This window comes from Cladophialophora psammophila (assembly GCF_000585535.1).
Source record: "Cladophialophora psammophila CBS 110553 chromosome Unknown aczJe-supercont1.1, whole genome shotgun sequence".
NCBI lineage: Eukaryota > Fungi > Ascomycota > Eurotiomycetes > Chaetothyriales > Herpotrichiellaceae > Cladophialophora > Cladophialophora psammophila.
The window spans coordinates 1,617,876-1,636,356 of NW_006912922.1; the positions used below are offsets into that span (position 1 = coordinate 1,617,876).

The 18,481-nt window shown below is 54.0% G+C and overlaps 7 protein-coding genes across 7 annotated transcripts; 1 reads left to right on the plus strand and 6 right to left on the minus strand.

Annotated features, from left to right (window-relative positions):
• Window positions 1-144: 144 nt before the first annotated feature.
• On the minus strand, window positions 145-5,322 carry A1O5_00571 (uncharacterized protein; the record flags this gene model as incomplete). Its single annotated transcript, XM_007741190.1, has 1 exon — window positions 145-5,322. The coding sequence occupies one exon, from the start codon at window positions 5,320-5,322 to the stop codon at window positions 145-147; it is 5,178 nt and encodes a 1,725-aa protein (XP_007739380.1).
• Window positions 5,323-5,804: 482 nt separating this feature from the next.
• Window positions 5,805-6,716, minus strand: A1O5_00572 (murein transglycosylase; the record flags this gene model as incomplete). Its single annotated transcript, XM_007741191.1, has 1 exon — window positions 5,805-6,716. One exon carries the CDS (start codon window positions 6,714-6,716, stop codon window positions 5,805-5,807), a length of 912 nt encoding a protein of 303 aa, XP_007739381.1.
• Window positions 6,717-7,611: 895 nt separating this feature from the next.
• Window positions 7,612-9,488, minus strand: A1O5_00573 (acyl-CoA dehydrogenase; the record flags this gene model as incomplete). The annotated part of the gene is made up of 5 exons (XM_007741192.1): window positions 7,612-8,105; window positions 8,156-8,894; window positions 8,945-9,246; window positions 9,302-9,313; window positions 9,374-9,488. 5 exons carry the CDS (start codon window positions 9,486-9,488, stop codon window positions 7,612-7,614), a joined length of 1,662 nt encoding a protein of 553 aa, XP_007739382.1.
• A 611-nt stretch (window positions 9,489-10,099) lies between these two features.
• A1O5_00574 (uncharacterized protein) lies at window positions 10,100-12,634 on the minus strand (the record flags this gene model as incomplete). The annotated part of the gene is made up of 1 exon (XM_007741193.1): window positions 10,100-12,634. The coding sequence occupies one exon, from the start codon at window positions 12,632-12,634 to the stop codon at window positions 10,100-10,102; it is 2,535 nt and encodes an 844-aa protein (XP_007739383.1).
• A 1,794-nt stretch (window positions 12,635-14,428) lies between these two features.
• On the minus strand, window positions 14,429-15,176 carry A1O5_00575 (peroxidase; the record flags this gene model as incomplete). Its single annotated transcript, XM_007741194.1, has 2 exons — window positions 14,429-15,092; window positions 15,151-15,176. The coding sequence occupies 2 exons, from the start codon at window positions 15,174-15,176 to the stop codon at window positions 14,429-14,431; spliced, it is 690 nt and encodes a 229-aa protein (XP_007739384.1).
• Window positions 15,177-16,073: 897 nt separating this feature from the next.
• A1O5_00576 (uncharacterized protein) lies at window positions 16,074-16,707 on the plus strand (the record flags this gene model as incomplete). The annotated part of the gene is made up of 3 exons (XM_007741195.1): window positions 16,074-16,259; window positions 16,354-16,557; window positions 16,615-16,707. The coding sequence occupies 3 exons, from the start codon at window positions 16,074-16,076 to the stop codon at window positions 16,705-16,707; spliced, it is 483 nt and encodes a 160-aa protein (XP_007739385.1).
• A 167-nt stretch (window positions 16,708-16,874) lies between these two features.
• On the minus strand, window positions 16,875-17,189 carry A1O5_00577 (uncharacterized protein; the record flags this gene model as incomplete). The annotated part of the gene is made up of 1 exon (XM_007741196.1): window positions 16,875-17,189. One exon carries the CDS (start codon window positions 17,187-17,189, stop codon window positions 16,875-16,877), a length of 315 nt encoding a protein of 104 aa, XP_007739386.1.
• Window positions 17,190-18,481: the final 1,292 nt, after the last annotated feature.

Genomic DNA, 18,481 nt, shown 5'->3' on the forward strand with positions numbered 1-18,481 from the left:
TCGCCTCCCCATTCCATTTCCAAGACCCGAGCCTGAGCCAGTGTCTTCTCTATGTACGTACGTCCAAAAGCTTCCTTTGACCAAAGTGTAAGGACACCAAACAACTCATCTCTTTCAGACAAATACCGAGTAGTCGAAATCGCATCACTCTTTCCTCAATGGACTCCCAATCCGAGGCTTGAAGCCCGGTCCCGCAACACCCACACCGAGGGTCTTCCTCCTAGCATCCGACGACCCTCTGTCTGATCTCCCATACATTTTTACCTGGAACTTCTTCCCACCATTGGCACGTCCTTTCTCCCCTGCAGCGCTATCGTCATCATCGTCATCACGATCAAAGATGCCCTTGTTGATCTGTTTTGGTGGGGCGCTCATTTGCACCAGCTCTCGTCTCTTGGCAACGCGGTACGGAGTCAACGGTGTGGCTGCTGTGCGTGGGTCGTAGTCCACTTTCAAAGACACAGACTTTGGCGTCGACAAATCCGTAGTCACTTTCTTAAACACGGCTGATGCAGGTGTCTCAGCGTCCTGCTGGACCATCAGAAGGCCCACGTTGGCAGTGTCACCACCTCCCCAGACCGTCGCCGCAGTTGGGGAGTTGTACGTCGAACTAATCTCCGACTCGTCTCCAACCTCGACACCGTTTCCAGTATGCTCGACACTCCCAACCACCTCCATTCCCCTGACAGGCGTGTTGACCAACTCCATTTTCATCTCCCCAGTCAAGCCCGCAGACTCCGCAGAGAGGCTTCGTCGCTGGTGCTCCTTGCTCGCAGACAGAAAGCCGTTGTCGTTGACGAGCATTCTAGGCTCCATAGACTTGCGTCTCCTGGATCCACCTCGGGGCATAATACTTGCATCGACAGCGTACGCGGATTCATCGAGCCATTTGGCTTCCCGCATGCAGTCAAGAACCCAGCCAACGCCTACACAGAGAACTTGGCCTTTGGCCGAGCGGACCTTTTCCAACGTGCGCTTCCCACCATCCTTGTAAACGACGTGTGTGATGCCAATGTTCGCAATTGGTGCTTCCGAGCCAGCGGACTCCTGGCTAGAGGGACCAATGCTCACTCTGGGATTCCACCTCCACTCTTTGACCACCCGCGCTCCCATGGACGCTAGCAGGTCGATGTAAAAAGCCGAAGCGTCCATCCCTTCGCTGGTGTGGATGTCAGTATGAACAATTGCACCATGAAGAACCCCGTTTCCGACCGTTTTCAACGGTGTTCGGCTCGTTTGTAGAGTCTTCGCCGCAGACTTTGGGTTCGCTGAGGTGATTGGAGTCTTAGCTTTGGTGGTGATGGTAGGCGTCTTGAACGTAGACGCAGCTACCTTTGAGGGTGTCAATTTCGGAGTAGCAGTGATCCGCCTCGCGCTTGCCTTTGTGCCCGTCGCATTGCGAGGAGTCGTGGCTGCATTTGACTGTACAGTAGAAGGAACAATGCTGCGTCTCTTCGTTGCGGCGGCCGGCGTTTTGCACAAGGAAGAGCCCATAGTCAGGACGCTGTCATCTTGATCAGCAATTTCCGTCTCCTCGACATCGTCAGACGTCATTTCCTCCTCGGGTAAGTCGATTCCATCAAGCGTGCTATCTCCGAAGTCCTCAACGGTAAAGCTCAAACGACCAGGTGTCGTCAAACCCGTGGCGAGTGAATTTGCGGGACTGGGTGCTGCACTCCGCATGCGCCTCTGAGGCGACATGACCGATGCGCCGTTTGCCTTCGGGGTTGCAAGAGGGTCGACGTCGAATGAGGGAACTTCCAAGCTCGGACCCAAACTACGTCTCTTGGCAGGTTGTACATGAGAAGAAGAGAGCGACCTTGGTCTTTTCCTCTGCACTTTGAGTGGCGACGGAGGGGAAGCGACTGCTCCTTCAGGCCGAAGCGGAACCTTTGACACCACAGTATGAACATATCTTGGGAGACCTGGATCTGGCCGGACCGGCGTCACACTGAAATCCATTTCTTGAATGGCATAGTCGACATTGACTGAGGTGTGCTCGTGCTTCGACAGCGAGGCCTCTATGCTGGCTGCTGTGACTTCAAACAACTGGCCGTTTGCGTCCAGGGAGTCCATGGCGGCTTCGTCTCCCTCTGTATGCCCAGGTATGCCGTGATCGTCCTCCCCATGATGTTCTTCAGAATCATTACTCACATCGGCGTGGCATTCTGCGCTTTCCTCAGCAGGAAACTCCTCCATTTCATCTGTATCAGGATCATCTGCCGCCGGCTGCTCGATGGGAGCGGTGTTTTCATCCCCATATGACCTGGAAGAAGTCGAAACTGATAGCATAGATTGCTCTTCATTTACCGTCTCGAGCATAAGCGTGGGGATGGTAACATTAGCCTGCTCATGGGGAGTGGCTTCCTCGTCATGCTCTTTTTGGGCTGCAAGATCTTCAGCTTCGTCCGCCAGGGCCTTGAAATCGACCATGGCGGTATCAGACGCATTGGTAAAATTAACCAGATCGGTCGTCAACTCCACGCTTGACTTTCCCATATCTTCTCCCGATAAGGCTTCGACTTCGCCGCCGACTTCGCCAGCAGCATTATCTTCCGGGATAGCTCGCGGAATGAAGTTATGAAGGTCGTCATCTCTTGCAGCGGCAGCAGTGTCTGCTTCGACTTGATCTTCAAAATCTTGCGCAGCCATACCTTCCGAAAAAAAGTCAGCCTTGGCAGGGCTCTCAGCAATGGAAGGAGCTAGAGAAAATCTGCTCGCCATCGTCTTTCGTGTCGAAGCTTCACGACCTGGGGTATCTGGTCGGCTGAGCTCCACTGAGCCCGCAATATGCATCTGAGCGACAGGCGAAAACAGGCCCCGCAACTTGGAAACAGCCCCGGATCTCTTCTCAGGACTGGCAGCTCGCCATCCTTGGACTTGTGCTGCCAGTGGAGTGAAGCCCAGATTTTTCGATGCGCTTTCCGGGACAACTCCAGTGGAGAGACGAGATTGGATTCTGGCAGCGCTCATGCTAGGTTGGGAGTGGGATTTGAGGAATCGGTTGTCTGGTGTCTGATCTCCAGCGAGCTCATCCTCAGACTCGTCATCGATTTGTCTAAGGCGACTGAATAGGGCGTCCGAAATTCTGGGTTTCTTGACAGAGTTCGCCTCAGCTTGCTGACAATCTTCAGCATCGTGAGTCTCGATGTCACACAGCTCAACGGTGTCCGTTACTTCCTCCTCGTCACAGGAGTCTTCAGATTCGACTTCAGGATCCACGGCAGTCTCGGTGATGTCAGCTATCGTAGCTGGAACGGCTTCATCGACCGAACCAACCTCCAAGAATTCAGCTTCCATGCTTTGGTAAACATTGCTCTGAACAGGCGGATCGTTCAAAGCTATTTTCTCGACAGCATCCTCCACAACAGGCTTGACCTTGTCCACCTTGAGAGGACTTCTGATGTTTAACACGGACTCGTCGAAGTCCACTTCAGCGTCCAGTTCCTGAGCCGACTCATCCTCGCTCAGCCTGTACACCCTTGAAGACCGCTGAGGTGAAACGGAAGATCTGAAATGAGACGACACTGCAACTGCATTACTCTCTTCACTTTGCAGCCTCCCGTCGCCATTGGCCAGTGGTACTGAGCTTTCTCGGTCGGACATCTTCCCTAGAAAGGGCGATGCCTGAACGGGGGTCTTCTGTTTTGAAGTTGAGAAGAGGCGTCTGGCAGGTGAAGAGAACAAAGAGGTCTTCAGTGGGGTGGTTCGCGACTTGACGGCTGATGGTGGGAAGACGATCCTATCAGTCAAACCTTTCTTTGGAGACTGCTGAAGGAGGGATTGGGCATTGGAAGGGTCCAGGATCAAGGGAGCAGAGTTCTGGCCGTCTGGAATATGGGCTCGAAAAATTGTGACGCCCTCTGGCGCTCTTCGGGGGGACTCCTTCAATAAGTCTTTGGCCGGAGAAGCCGGCCGCCGCGGTGGACTCAGCATGCCGAAGGCCCCTCCTGCGTCGTTCTTCTGGGGTGATGTTAGGTGGAGCGCGGGCGAAAAGTCAAGTTTCTTGACCGGCGACGACAATCGTGTCGCCGAAGCGACCAGTCCACGCTTGGGCGAGAGGCTGAGATCGCGGACTGGGGTCTTAGCTCCGGCAAGTTCGTCCTCATCGTCATCACTGTCTACGGGCATTGCCTTGGCGACCTGGGTAATTTTCTTGGGGGTCAACGCGCGAGCCTGGATCTTCTCATTTTTCTCGACCTCTGCTTCAGCTCTGGATCCCAGCGCTTTCGTAGCAGCAGCTCCTCGAGCGGCTTTCGTCGTTCTAGTATTGACAGGCTTTCGGATCGGCTTAGCACGCATGCCGGTGGCTGCGGTCTCGGTCTTCTTGGGGGCAGCCGATTGTGACTTTGTGCTCTTGGACTTGGACATGGTTCTGGGACGTTTGTTCTCTTTCTCATCGTTATCCTCGGGGAGAGCCTCGAAAGTGACCTTCTTCTTTGGTATCACATTGGCGATCGGAGGGTCTGCGACAACGGATGAGTTCGTGGATCCGGCTCTCGCTCGAGTCTGCCTAGTGGTGACGGGCGCGGGCTTTGTTTCTTCCACTGATGGTGAAGGAATTTTTTCTTTCTTCAGCCTCCCTCGCGACTTGGTTGATGTAATCGCGGGTGCCGACGGGAGTTCTTCGTCCAGCTCTAACTCATTCTTCGCCGCTCGACCTCTTCCTCGTTTCTTCGGTTCCGGCAGCATCCTCTCCGTGTTCACATCTTCGGCCGGTTTTGGAAGAGCAAGTTCTTTCTTACCTCGTGAAGTAGATGGCTTTGCTTCGACGGGGACAGCCTTCTCTTTCTTCGCCCTCTTAGATGGCTTCTTTTCCGGCTTGACTTCTTCCACAGGCGGCGGTGCGACAGGCTCAGGCTGAGACTCGTTCTGGACCAGGGGCGTGACTTTTATCCGTCGCCTAGGCGCGGCTGCGAGACCGGCATTCGCTGCTACTGTTGTGTTTGCCGTGGTCCGCACAGATGTCCTCGACGGCTTGACTGGGGGTTTAGCAACCGCGACTTCCATCACTCCTTCGACCTCATGGACACTGCTATCCTCTTCCACAGGAGGCACCGCTTTGGCAGACCTCGTGTTTACTCGCCCGCCCTTTGTCGCTGCACTCGCTGCCGCCGTTGTCGATTTCTTGGTGACTCGGGATTTCGCTTCCAGGGCCCGCGCCCGACTCGTGGTAGGAACGGCCGAGGAAGCTTTGGTGGTTCGGCGTCTCGATGTCTCTTGAACGTTTGCCGTAACGGTGGTGTCGATGTCGGCGTCAGCTGCTCGGGCGCGGGTGATGCGGCGAGGCTTCCCTGGGCTGGCGGCCTTCCTCGGTGCCATGGTGTCGGGGGCCCCAGCGTTGCAGCACAGCACCGGAGTTCGTTCACGCGTCGGAATACGGAATCGTGGTGCTGCACAGATGGGAAAAGCACGAATGCTCGCGCGAGCTGTTGTTAGGAGGACCGGAAAAGAGGATGGTTGAATGCGGGGAGAAGAGAGACGAGGGAGTCGACTGGAGTGTGGACAGCGTTGTTTACTTTCTAGATGTTGACATGGCCAAATCCGGGTTAGCGCAGAAACCAAAAGGCAGACGAGCTGATTGGCCGCCGAGCTTGGCACGAGGCTGATTTGAAAACTTCATTCACTTATCCGAACCAGTCTTACTGGAACATGTTTCGTTTTAGTCTCGGATTATATCTTTGTTATTCTTCGTGTCTATGATATAGTGAGCCATAGCCCACCACACTGTGGTTTGCCCCAAGTTTCAATGCTTCCCAATTCATTATGCATTGGCATCATCGATCATACCCGACTGCCCCCACTTAGCAGCTCAAAGAATACAGCGGCGCGGTGGGAGGGGGGGAACCAGCGCCCACAACACCGAAACTTGGACTGGCACCACTATCCTGAAGGGTGTACCACCAAGTGTTGATGCCTTCGCCGAAGGCTGTGCATCCGACACCATCATAGTAAGTCTGGGCATTCTGGACGGAGGCAACAGCTTGTCCGCTGTTCGGACCCGACACGGGCCACCCGGTTTCGGTTATCCAGACAGGCTTGCCTTGGGCTACGGCAGTGGTATCGTCATAATCACCCCAGAAGAGAGCATCGGCATTTTGGATGCTGTTGGCTTTCGTGGTTTCATACCAAGGATATGCGTCCACACCAAGAAAGTCGCAGCCCCCGATCAGAGCATTCTGGCTAGCGTTGGTCCAAACATTGTAAGTGTCGACATGGCCGACTGGCTTGCCCGCAGCCGAGGTGCCGGCGATGGCCGATCGAACTTGGGCGATATAGTTGAGAATTGTAGCTGGACCCACTCCAGCGCCGGAATTGTTCTCGATGCCGATGGGGGTAATGCGATAAATATCTTCACTGCCGACGCTGATGCCAGCAATCAAGTCGGTAAAAGGCGTGCCATATTGGGTGATGGCGGCATTGAGGGCGGCAAGCTCGTTGGCGAAATCAGCGTCGCCGGCGGAAGCCCACAGGCCAAGCAGGAGCGTGGTGCCAGTGTCTATAGCCGCAGGGATGGCAGAGATGGGAGTGCTTGTGGTCCCGTCTTGAATCATGGTGTACAGACGAGCAGAAGTAAAGCCTAGAGCCTTGGCCGAGTTGAATTGGCCTTCAAAAGCGGCTTGGTCATTGCCCGTCGAACCATAATTGAAACCCTTGTAGGCGGCCAGGGTGGAAGGAAGGGCAGCCGCGAGGGCGAGGATCTGCGAGGTACGCATATCGTAGATATGAGATGTATGCTATTTCCTGTAACGAGCGTGACGGGTAGACAGACCAAGGAAAACGAAGCTGGTATATGATATATGGTACAGAAAAGATGGACAGATAAGTTGACTGGGCAGACAGGTCAGAAGCTCGGCAGGACACGAGTAAATAAATGGAAATAGCAAAAAGAGACGAAGATGGCGAATTGGTTGGGGGCAACGCTCGAGTTCCAGTGGCGGCCAGACAGTGGCGGCCAGATCGAAGCGAGGCGCAAGGGAAGGTGATGATTATGGGTGGTGGAGGCATTGGCGAGCAAAAAAGGATGCCACGCCATTCGATGCGAATCCGATCCCATGACAAAAGAGGGTCAGCGAGGAACAACTCGCTTGCAATGAAGCCACGCACAGACTGCAGACTGCAGACTGCAGGCTGGCAGGCAAGGATGAGGATGTGGATTGGGATGAGCAAGGGAAGAAAAGAAAAAGGATGAAAATTCTGCTTGGAATTGGTGGATCTTGAGAGGGGACAAGGGAGGGGGGGAGTGACGTACGAGGGGACGGGCGGCAGAACCATCACCACCGTCGCTACCGAGTACCTGCATCATACAAGTACCAGTAACGGGTACAAGTACCAGGACAAGGACAAGGACAAGGACAAGGACAAGTTAGGTACTTGGTACAAACCTTGAAAGCTGGACCGTCGACTCCCCGCCTGAAACTTGTCCACTCACAATATCGCCAGTCTGAGCCGGCAGATCCACCGCGATGCCATGACATGGTCAGCTCGCGTCACCAGCCCAGGGAGGGACAGAATACCACTCTGGTGACTCTACGACTCTACGAGGACTTCTCAACAGAGTGTGCGTGGATCCGAGTTTGGGGTTGTTCCTATCACCACGACTCCGTACAATCACAGCTTCATCCCCAGCGCCTTGTGCACCTTCAGGCTCTGTCGCATACTCAAATCCAGCATGATTTCCTCGCTGCCGCCAGGAATCTTGTACGCCAGGGTATCACGGTACAACCGCTCGATCTTTCCCCCCTGCCCACCTCGCGAATAGGCCAGCCCCCCAAACACCTGCGCCGCCTCCTTGGTGCAGAACTCGAACGTCGTTGTCGCTTGAGCCTTGAGCCCCGCGATCGCGCCCCCCAGCCGGAGCATGGCTTCCGTCTCCCCCATCCGCTGGCATTGGTAGATGATGTTCTCCAGCCAGTTGTAGCTGGCCTCGATCTGCCGCGCCATGTGCGCGAGCTTCATGCGGATGACAGGGTGGTTGATGAGTTTCTGTCCGAACGTCTTTCTCTTGGATGCGTATTTGACACACTCTTCAAAGCACACGCGCGAGAACCGCAGGCATTGAATGATGATGCCGATTCGTTCGTGGTTGAAGTTGGTCATGATCACTGCCCATTAGCGTCTGATGCTCTCGACAGTAGGAATCCCCTTTCCTTACCTTGGAAGCCTTTATTGACCTTGCCCAGCACATTCTCGACAGGGACTTTGACGTCCTCAAATGTAATATACGTAGTTCCACTGCTCCAGACACCTTGGCAGTCCATCCGTCGCGTGCTGACACCTTCGCTGCGCTCGATCAACAAGAGACTGATCCCTCCCATCCCAGGACCACCAGTTCTCACGGCAGTGGTGAAGTAGTCGCACCAGATTCCGTTGGTAATCCACTTCTTCTCTCCGTTGACGATGAAATGCTTGCCGTCTTCGGACAACTTGGCCTCGCAGGTGAGATTGGCGACGTCGGAACCAGCGTCAGGCTCGGTGATGGCCAAGCATATTCTCTTGTCCCCGGCGAGGATCCCCGGGAGGATGCGGCTGACGAGCTCCTTCTTGCCGTACTTGACCAGCGGCGGGCAGCCGATCCCAAAGCCTCCGATCAGGTTCCAAACCAGCCCGCCCGAGCCGGTGCGCGACAGTTCGTCCGTGAGGAGCATTTCGTGAAACAGGTCCCATTTCTCGGGTGGCACGCTCTTGACGCTGTTCTTGACCAGATGCGTCGGATACTTGACTCCCAACAGGCCAGCCAGGTAGCCTCGTTCACCCATCTGTTTGTAGATCTCGTCGGGTACTTTCTTGCCCTCGTCCCACTCCGTCACGTACGGCTCGATCTCGTTCTCCACCCATTCTCGGACTTCGGCACGGAGAGCAGCGTGAGTCTCGTTGTAGTAGGGCGAATGGTACTGGACTCTTAGTTGACCGTCACGAATGGTTGGGACGGATTCCCACTTACGCCCTGATACCAACTTGGATCGCCAAAGGGAATGAGAGACCCAAATGGTTCCAGCGCCTCGGCGTCTTCCGGAGCAGACGGACCCGGTGAAGGAGCGACGGTGCCAGGTACCGCTTGACGACGAACCTTTTCCTCCTGGACTTTTTCGGCCGGAGGTGTCACCGGAGGGGTGGGGGGCGCCTCGACCCTTTTGGTGTCTAACGATCCGACCTGCAACTTGGCCTTGTATTTCTTGAGGATTCCCTCGTTGTGATATTTCCAGAATTGCTTCGAGGCATCTTTACCGGCAACACGCTGCAGGACTGCCCACCCAGTGGCATTAGATGATGCGCACCCAGAGGTTGGCCGGAAACTCACTCTTTTTCCCGCCTGCGCAACCTGGGTCAGTATGGCTTTTGTTCGGGGGTCACGGGATGGACATCAACAGACCTGGATGCTCGTCTTGAAACTTGGTCAAGTCATAGACGTCCTCGTCGACGATAATGTAGAGGTTGTTGGCCTTGTTGTGGGATGCAACCTCGGCGGCGGAGAATCGTTTGGACATTGTAACACGCTTAGGAAAATGGATCTGCCCTATATGAATCACAGAAAGTGGTATAGTACAAGCACAAAGACTCTTTTGGAACAGAAAGGAACAAAGGAGTGAAGGTAAGGGGACCCTGGAGGTTAAAAAGAAGTTCAAGGGACGGCAGGAAGAGGAATGCAGTCAGTTGTATGGAGTAAAAGGGAGCGACATCAGGTTGGCATTGTTTTCACATGCACATGCCCCGGCATTCTGGCCAGCGAGCCGGCCGCCCTCAGGAACCATCATTCCCGCATCATTTACGGGGAGTTACACCAGCCTGGTCACGCTCCCTCGACGGAAAAAGCATCAATTACTGAAAACCGGAGACTCCGATGATGATTTGGGTCCATTTACGTGGCGCTTGATTCGTTGCTAATCGGTCAGATGATGTTCCTTGCGGATCGAACACCATGTCAGAGGTGCCGAGGCATTGTCCAAGTCCGCCGTACAGATCATCATCACATGCCAAATGTTACGACTGTCTTGGACTGTGTACCAAGTACAAAAATAAGGAAACACCTTGATGAGCACGTGCTTTTCAATTTCCATTCTCATCTATACAATGAATGGTAATGGGGATTTTCTTCAGCCTACTCCCCGCCTGTCCCTCCAGTATTTGCCCGCTCTCGCAACCGCCGCCCTTCCATCAACCCTCGTAGGCCCCGTTTCTGAAGCCCAATCACCGAGCTTACATCGCCCGTCCATATTTCTTGCGAGTCCTTGTCCCCATGCCCGTTCTTCTCGGCGTTGTCATCCTGTCCCGAAGTCTCGGTGTCCGTCCGGGACATGTCAGTCGACGTCGAAGCCGAAGTTGCTGTCGAAGCCGAATCCATCGAGCTCGACTTCGCATGCCCTCTCTTCTTGCTAGGTTCCTCGTAGTTTGTTGCAAGTTTGAGTCCGCTGGCCTTGCTGGCGAGGGCCAAAGTCGCATCTCCAATGGTAGTGGCTTCGCTCTCTCGTCGACCCATATTGACAAGGTTGCTGCCGACGGCACCTTGAAGGCCTCGACCGCCTCCTGCGGCCATGGCAGCTGCGTTGAATACTGCAGCCGAGTTTCGCCCATCCAGCACCTCGTGCAATCGCTCGACCGTCGCTTCAAGCAGTCCATCAACTTGGTAAGGTCTGGCCATCTGCAACAGAGAGCAGAGTGTGTGTGGTGTGCACAAGGCCGATCCGACCGGGGGCAGCGAAGACGTATAGAGAAAGTGCAGCAACAGGTGGATCGTTGGAGCCATGTGAGGAAGGTACAACGATCTCGGCCGACTTGAAGGCGGTATGTTCATCGTGTTTGGAAGCTCGACTAGCGTTCTGGTCGTGGATCGACTCAATGATCTTTGCGGATCCAAAATTCCATCACTTCCTACCGCAGACACGGCCAGCCCATTCGCCACGGCCGGGGTGATGGTCAGCGAAGAGTTGCGGCTGGGATGTGATCGCATACTTGGCCTCAGTGTCGCTCCATCCGATAGGCTGACGTTCTCGTGAGTAGACACGGATTCGACCAACAACTGATTGAAGAACGGGCCCCAACGTCGAGAGAGGAGGTATGAGTTGCACGGAATCTTTTCTCCGCCCAATGCCACAATCTCCATATCAGACAGCTCCGCCAGACTCAAAGCGGCTTGGCCGAGTTGCTCGGCGGTGCTGTTGTACGGTCTTCCGCCAGCTGCTTGACTCAGCAGACTCGATTGCATTGATGGGGGAATGGCCGGGGCAGACACTGAAATGTAGCCCGAGGTGGGGGCCGCCTTCCTGGGGTTGTCATAAAGGCCAAATGCTTCCAGCTCAACCATGCAAACGTGACTGAAGTTGATCCGTCGATGGTTGTAGTCGTCCACCAAGCTTCGCTTCCTATTTCCCAGAATGACAAACGTATTTCTTCGGTTCCACAACACCCCCCGGTTCCAGCTCCCTTGCGAGAAAATCGATCCGTTTGTATCAATCCGCGCCCATGTAAGAGTCTTGAGGTCCAGTGCCCATAATGCATACTCATGCTTTGAAGAGGTCAAGTAGGTCCCACTGACCACGAAATGACCATCGATGATGCCGCCATTCGGAAAGCGGAGGCCAGGCGGAGACACGGACCCGGTCACGGGCTTCTCTGTCACAGATCCGTCGGGTAACCGGATCTGCAGCTCCAGCTTAACGTCCAGAAAGTTGTAGTTCGAGTATATTAGCATCGATGTGCCGGGTCGCGAACTAGTTCTCTGGACTTGGGGATCATCCAACGGGACCCCTCGACCAATCAGCTCTGCCGACAGTCCAGTCATTGGCGCGACCATGCTCTTGTATGCTCCACATTTGCGGTCCCACACTGTCGTGCCTGTCCACCTTAGACTGCGCAGGTTGAAGACGGAAAACTGCTCGATGTAGCTGTTACTGCTGTCTTGACCCCCGGCGACAATCATTTCTGCACCACCGGTTCCGTCCAACTGCACTCCTAGCGTGCCGGAGTGAGGGTCGGAAGATGGCGGGTTGTGCTGGATGGCGGAGAGTGGAGCATTGGCAGAAGTGAAGACAGCAGAGGATGGAAGGATCGCCGCACAATGAGCGTACCGCCCTTGAGGGTTTTCAGGGGTCGAGATCAGGGTCCATTTTCGCGTGGGCACATCGAAGATATGGATATCGGACATGACCACGACCTCGGGCTGGCCGTCTGGCTTGGCTGGTTGACCGGTGCTGGCGGTTCTACTATGCGGTACAGGTGACATGCCGCCGTAGCATACCAGCTTTGAGTCTCCAAGGGCGCAGACGCTGTGAAAGTATCGAGGAGGGGGAATATCTCCGAGCGCCTCAACCTTGATCCAGTGCCGCCGGATGAGATCAAGCTCATACAGGTCCGAGGTCAACTGTGGTTTCGATCGAGAGTGTACCCTACCTCCAAAAACGTACAGTTTGTCCCCGAGTATGGTTGTGGTTGCGCCGACCAACCCTGGGGGCTCTTCACCCGTCGTTCTGTGCACATTGCAAACCAAGCCCGACAAGTTTGTCGGAGTTGAGGTATGCTGAGGGACCGAAGAAGAAATGCCGATATTTCCACCGGCTCCGTCCGTCGGCTGGTTCAAACCATTTGTGCCCTCATTGCTCGCCTCCGAAGCGACGAGGCTCACTTGGCTGTTGTTCATGTCTGCTGGTTTGATCAGGATGACTGAATCTATTTCCTCCTGGAAATCTCGTTGTCCTGCAGTGGAAAATGCACCAGCCTCATCCGAATGTCTCGAGCACCGTGGATGGCTTTTCAAGGTCGGAGTCGTTGGTGAAGGATCAGTGGTCCGCGGGGTGTGAATATCGGATTGTGGTGTGGCAGAGAGCAGTTCTCTAGCAAATGATGGCTGTGCAAACTCGGGAATTATTATAGGTACATATCGTGGCAGTCGTGTGGTATTGGAAGACTTCGTGGCCCGGTCCGGCGCATACTCATGAACTGGTAACTTCGTTAATCGGTATTTAGAAGCCTCGCTCGATGTATGCCGTGAGGTTGGGGAAGTAGCTGGGCTTCCTTTGGTCACGGATGGTAAGCACGGACTCTGCCAGAGAGCGAAGACGCTGGAGACCACTGATATGGAGCCGTGCTCTGTGGTTGACGGCGAAATGGGCGGCCAGTGCTGTTCCTCGGGTGATGGTGGGTCAAGATGTGAAGTGAGAAATCGCGAATCTCTCAAGCGTGGAATAGAACCCTGCCTTCCAGCACTTTTGCGTCGAAACCTAGTCATCATTGTCAGCTCCAATCTCAGGATGGCACAGGCGGAGGTCGGGCGAATAACAAGGAGCACGGCAATATGACAAATGAGCAAACAAGGTGAAAAGAGTATAAAGAACAACGTCGGCGTTATAGCACGACTGGGAAGTTCCCCCTCCCCCCCTTTTTTTTTCTCTCTTCCGGATCTTGTAGCCCATGGCGGGAAAGAGTACAAGCACAAGTTCGTTTGTCCCGGTCGGCAATGCTGAGGGCAAATCAGGCGGGATCGAAATCGGGCAGCAGAGGTGGCGTAAAGATCTCAACGATGCAGAGGGGAAAAGATAGGCCACTGACCGAGAGGACAAAGAACCTGTCTCGGGATGTCGCTTTTTTCGTGAAGGGTCGTTTTCTTTTCCGTGTCACCTGGATGGCGTCAAGGGGAAAGGGGGAGGCGGCGATTTCTCTCGACGGGAAACCCGACAGCGGTCAATTGAGGATGAAGAGACGGCTTGCAAACGTCATGCAGGATTGGATTGAAGAAGAAGAAAAATATTCAAGATCTGTACAACTAGGGTTTCTGTGGTGAATTGTAGGAGAATTAGTTTGGATAACGGAGAATTTTGTGTAGCGGAAGGGGACATGTTCCATGTCAGGTCTAGATGCGCGATGTGAAGAATGCCGACTACTGGCACTGGCACTGGCACTGGCATTCTCGCCAGTGGGCACCAGTGGGCACAGGCAAGGGGGGGCTGGGGGGCTTTGGGGGCTTGGAGGGAAACAGTTAGTCAGAGGGAGTTGCCGCCATGCCAAGCCGGCCCACGACAGCCAATTGTCCAGCTACAGGGCTTACGGTAAGGGCGTCTCCATACCCAGCACAGCTCAGAGGCCTCCTTACAGCAATGACCAGGTTCAGGGGCCGAGGCGCCTAAATACTCCGTACGGGGTACTACAGTATGTACTGGGTCGTTGCTTGACGTGAAATCAGTGGTGTCGAGATAAGAGACATCGACACACGACGGAACCAATTCCAAATCAGTTCTCCGCGACTGTTTGTGCAGCCCACGTCATAAATCTACTAGGTAACTCCCTTTCATTTGCGCTTGTACAGTATGTACCTAGTATACCAAGTAGAGTCCCAATTTCTCTCCTTCGAAGACGCTTCTCGACCCCGCTCCATACTTGGTGGTATCAATTTCCCTCTCCCCAGAAACCACAGCATCTTGCTTCCATTTCCTCCCCCCTAGGCTGCGCTGGTCTTCTCCTTGGGCAGCGGTGTGGTCCGAAGGTATGGCTTGATAATTTTCATCTCTGGGAAGATTTCCTTCGCCTGCTCGGTCTTAACGCTAGGATGGACAATCACGTCGTCGCCGGGCACCCAGTTGATCGGGGTTGTGACCTTGAACTTGTCGCCAGTCTGCAGCGAGTCAACGATTCGGAGTACTTCGGCGGTGTTGCGACCGGTTGAGGCAGGGTACGAGAGAATGGTCCGGATGACCTTCTTCGGGTCAATGATGAAGACGGATCGGATGGTGAAGGCAATGCCCTTCTCGTCCACGTTTGTAGCATCCTGATGGTCGATCATATCATACAAGAGCGCGATCTGTCTGCTCTTGTCCCCGATGATGGGGAAATTCAGATTGCTACCACTAATCTCGTTGATATCCTTGATCCATTCTCCGTGACTGTCAATCGTGTTGGCCGAAAGCCCAATCAACTTGACACCTCTTCTTGTAAACTCCGGCTCCAACTTTGCAAAAGCTCCCAACTCAGTCGTACAGACCGGGGTAAAATCTTCCGGGTGCGAGAAGAGAATGACCCAGTTGTCGCCGATGAACTCGTGGAAGTCAATGGGGCCCTTGGTGGTTTGGGCTTGGAAATTGGGGGCAAGTGAGCCTAGGCGGAGGCTGCGAGGTGTTAGTTATGCTTCTTCTGAAGGTTTGGTAGAGAAAGGGAGCAACATACGGTTCAGAACGATCTGCGGATCCCATTTCGTCTGAGGGCGATTGTGTGGGGTGTTTCAAATTGGTATTAGTCGGGGGATTGGATAGAGGATAAGACTGCGACTGTGCGAGGATGCGATGGAGGGGCAGGCAAAGTAGTTATATACTAGTCAATCAGAAATCTCGGACGGGCAGATTGGTAACAAAGTCTCAGAATCTGGGCTCAAGCGGCGACGACAAATCTTTTCTTCCCTTCTCGAACAGGCCTCTGCCCTTCCTCCTCGTGGGACAAATCCCTGCCCCCGTTAGTGGCATGATTGCTTGCCCCTCGTGCTCTCATGATGCGGGCGGGATCCATAATGGCATCAGCAATCAGCAGCACCAGAGGCAAAGGGCCCGAACGAAGTACGGGAAGCATGTCAGCGATAGAAGCATAGTGTCCACCCATCCGTGCAGGGTATCGATTTGCATCCAAAGCCAGACAATCAGCAAGTGGACAGAGCACGCAATCGACAACGCGCTAATCCTGTTTGACACATTAGCGACTTGGCATCTTCAGCCTTGTAAAAGCCCCTCTGTTCACGTGCGAGGCTGGCCCGCGATGCCCCTCGTTGGCTTTTGTGTGGTGTATTGCTTGTTGCTGGAACGGATGGACGCTTTCCTGTCTTCTTTCAAGTACTCGGGTGTGTACGTAATTAGCGTGACAAAGCAGCACGCTCTGGCAAGTGTTGTCAGCACGCTCCCTGAGTTTCGTAAAAGTGAAGGATGAGAGATTGGCCGACGTCATTCCGACAAATCACCAAACTTCAACTCGAGGTTTATATTATCCCAAGAGTCCCCGTTCTCGTATTGACCGAAGTCCAGACCAGGCTTATATACTGGCCATACACCTGCCAAGCACAGTGCCTCTCCTGCTGTCAGCAATAGACCAAACACCAAGAGACGATGGAACCCGCTTCGCCGACAGCACCTGTTGCCGCTCCACAGTCAGCCGACGAGCTCCCGCCTGAAGCGATTGCTCTCGCAGGAAGATTCTTTGACGCCGCGAGGTCGGGTCAGCTTGACATATTCGAGCAAGCTTTGCCGCGGGGTCTACCTGCGAATCTGACCAACGACAAGGGCGACACATTGGTAAGTGCTTAGAAACGGCAGAGACAGCGCCTTGATTGCCAACTTCCCCAAACTGTCAGAGCCGCCTCTCTGACAGAGTGACTAACCCACTCAGCTGATGCTTGCATCTTACCACGGCCACGCTCCCTTGGCCTCATTGCTGGTGCAACACGGTGCAGATCCCAATCGCCTGAATGACCGAGGGCAATCCATCTTGGCAGGAGTGGTCTTCAAGAACGAGGCTGAAGTGATCGACATCCTTTTAGAAGCCGGGGCCGACCCTGAGCTTGGGCAGCCGAGCGCCATAGAAGCGACAAGAGTACGGATTCCCAAGTTTTATTACGATTGGGGCGTTCTTTGCTAACGGTGAGGAAAGGTCTTCCGACAAGAAGCATATGAACAAAAGTTCAAAGAACAGGTTGAGAAACTGAAGGCCGCGGGCGCCAGAGCCATGGACGGCAGTTCATAATGTGTGAATTGGTTTTCTTCTCTTGAACACTTCTTCTCCGATCTCAACAAAAAGTTCGTCACTCATGTGATCCCCTTTGATGGTCATCCAAAAAGTTTTGTATTTATCCCAGACGCCTCCAACACCTTGCTAAAACCCAAACACGGACATCTATCGCTGATGATGCTCTATTGGTACGCATGGCCAGGTTCGTTGCCCATTCTCGACTGCTGCAGCACTTTCTGTGAGGGGATCTTGACGGTGCTGGGGACGGGTGGAGGCTTGGGATAGCAGCCGGTACACCAGTCGTACTTCCGCTTCTGGATCAAGTGCATCTGATGGCACCACTCGGCTACCGGCGAGGTAGGTTGCAAGGAGGTGGCTGATGAGGTACGAGATGAAGGTGCAGATGAGGGCGGAGATAATCTCGGTCGTTCAACAGCTTTCTCGAGAGCCCGTTCATAGTCGGCATAGTATCGGCTGGATGGTTTGGCGTAAGACATTGTGCACTGGGTGATCGTTGGGCGTGATCATCTGTAACTGGATGGGATGTACTCTGTTCCCAGTTCTCGAGGAGACGTTGGAACTAAATATGTTTGCTCCAAGGAATATAAGGCTAGGATGAGTGGCACAGATGACGTGTGGTCTGAGGAGGGATGTGCTGAATAAGTGAATTTTGGGGAAGATTTCATACAAGCCGGAGTCCCGGTGACCAACAGAATGAGGTTCTGCAAGGTTCTGATGGACGTATAGAGGTGAAAAGAGTGGAATGATGGTGGAGGTAGAGATAGGACGCGTAAGAGTGAGTGGATGAGATCAAGACCACCACAAGCAGGGACAACACAATAAGACGGAATGCAGAAAATGATCAGCAACCGGAGAGGATGGATGGACAAGGTCTGAGATATACGTAGGACGTAGTAGGGGGGGGGGGAGGGGTCACATCATGTTGATTCTGTCTCCTTGTATGTGGATAACAATTCGTACTCGGCCATGCAGGGTGAAACAAATAGCCCGAAAGAAAAGCTGTGCGAAGAGGATGGAACTCAACATTTCGAGCACATGTGCTGTTTGAGAACGAGACAGGCAAGAGGGAGAGCCACTTGGTGGTGGTGGTCGTAGAAAGTTCTCAGCTGAGTACATACATAGAAAAGTCTGAGGAGAGGTACCGCCGTTGACCCGTCTTTGCAGACGAAAGGGCACCGAAGACAAGAAGCGAGTTGTGGGAATCGGGTGGAAAGATATCAAAAAAGGTAACAGGGCAAAAAAGGGGAGCAAGGGGGGATGGATACAGTACCAGCCATTGATGAATGAAGATTGTAAAGGAGACATGAAGAAAATGTTTTTCTTTGGCATGTGAGAATGGGACAGAAGAAGTGCTGATGTCACGTTCCCGAATCCAGCCTGCGCCTGCGCCTGCACCTGCGCCTGCACCTGCGCCTGCGACCTTCAGCTGGTGAGGCTTCGCCTATTTTTGGCTACGGCTACACTGAGTCTCATTCAACCATCAATCGTGGATGTTTTCAACCACCACCGTCCCCTTCTGGGCCGTGATTATGGTCAACTGACGTCCATAATACTAACACATACAAGGAGACACTGGTCCTTTTGCTCCACCGATTGCGGCGCTGGCTTTCATCGAGTCTCAAGGGGCCTAGATCTCCACACCTGCACACAACCCTCTTTGCCTGAATGATGTGCCATCCATGATTCCGAAGATGATCATCCCGAGCCCAGATCTCGAATCTGATGCCTTCTCCTCTTTTCCTCGTTCCTCTCACACCATCAAGCGCTC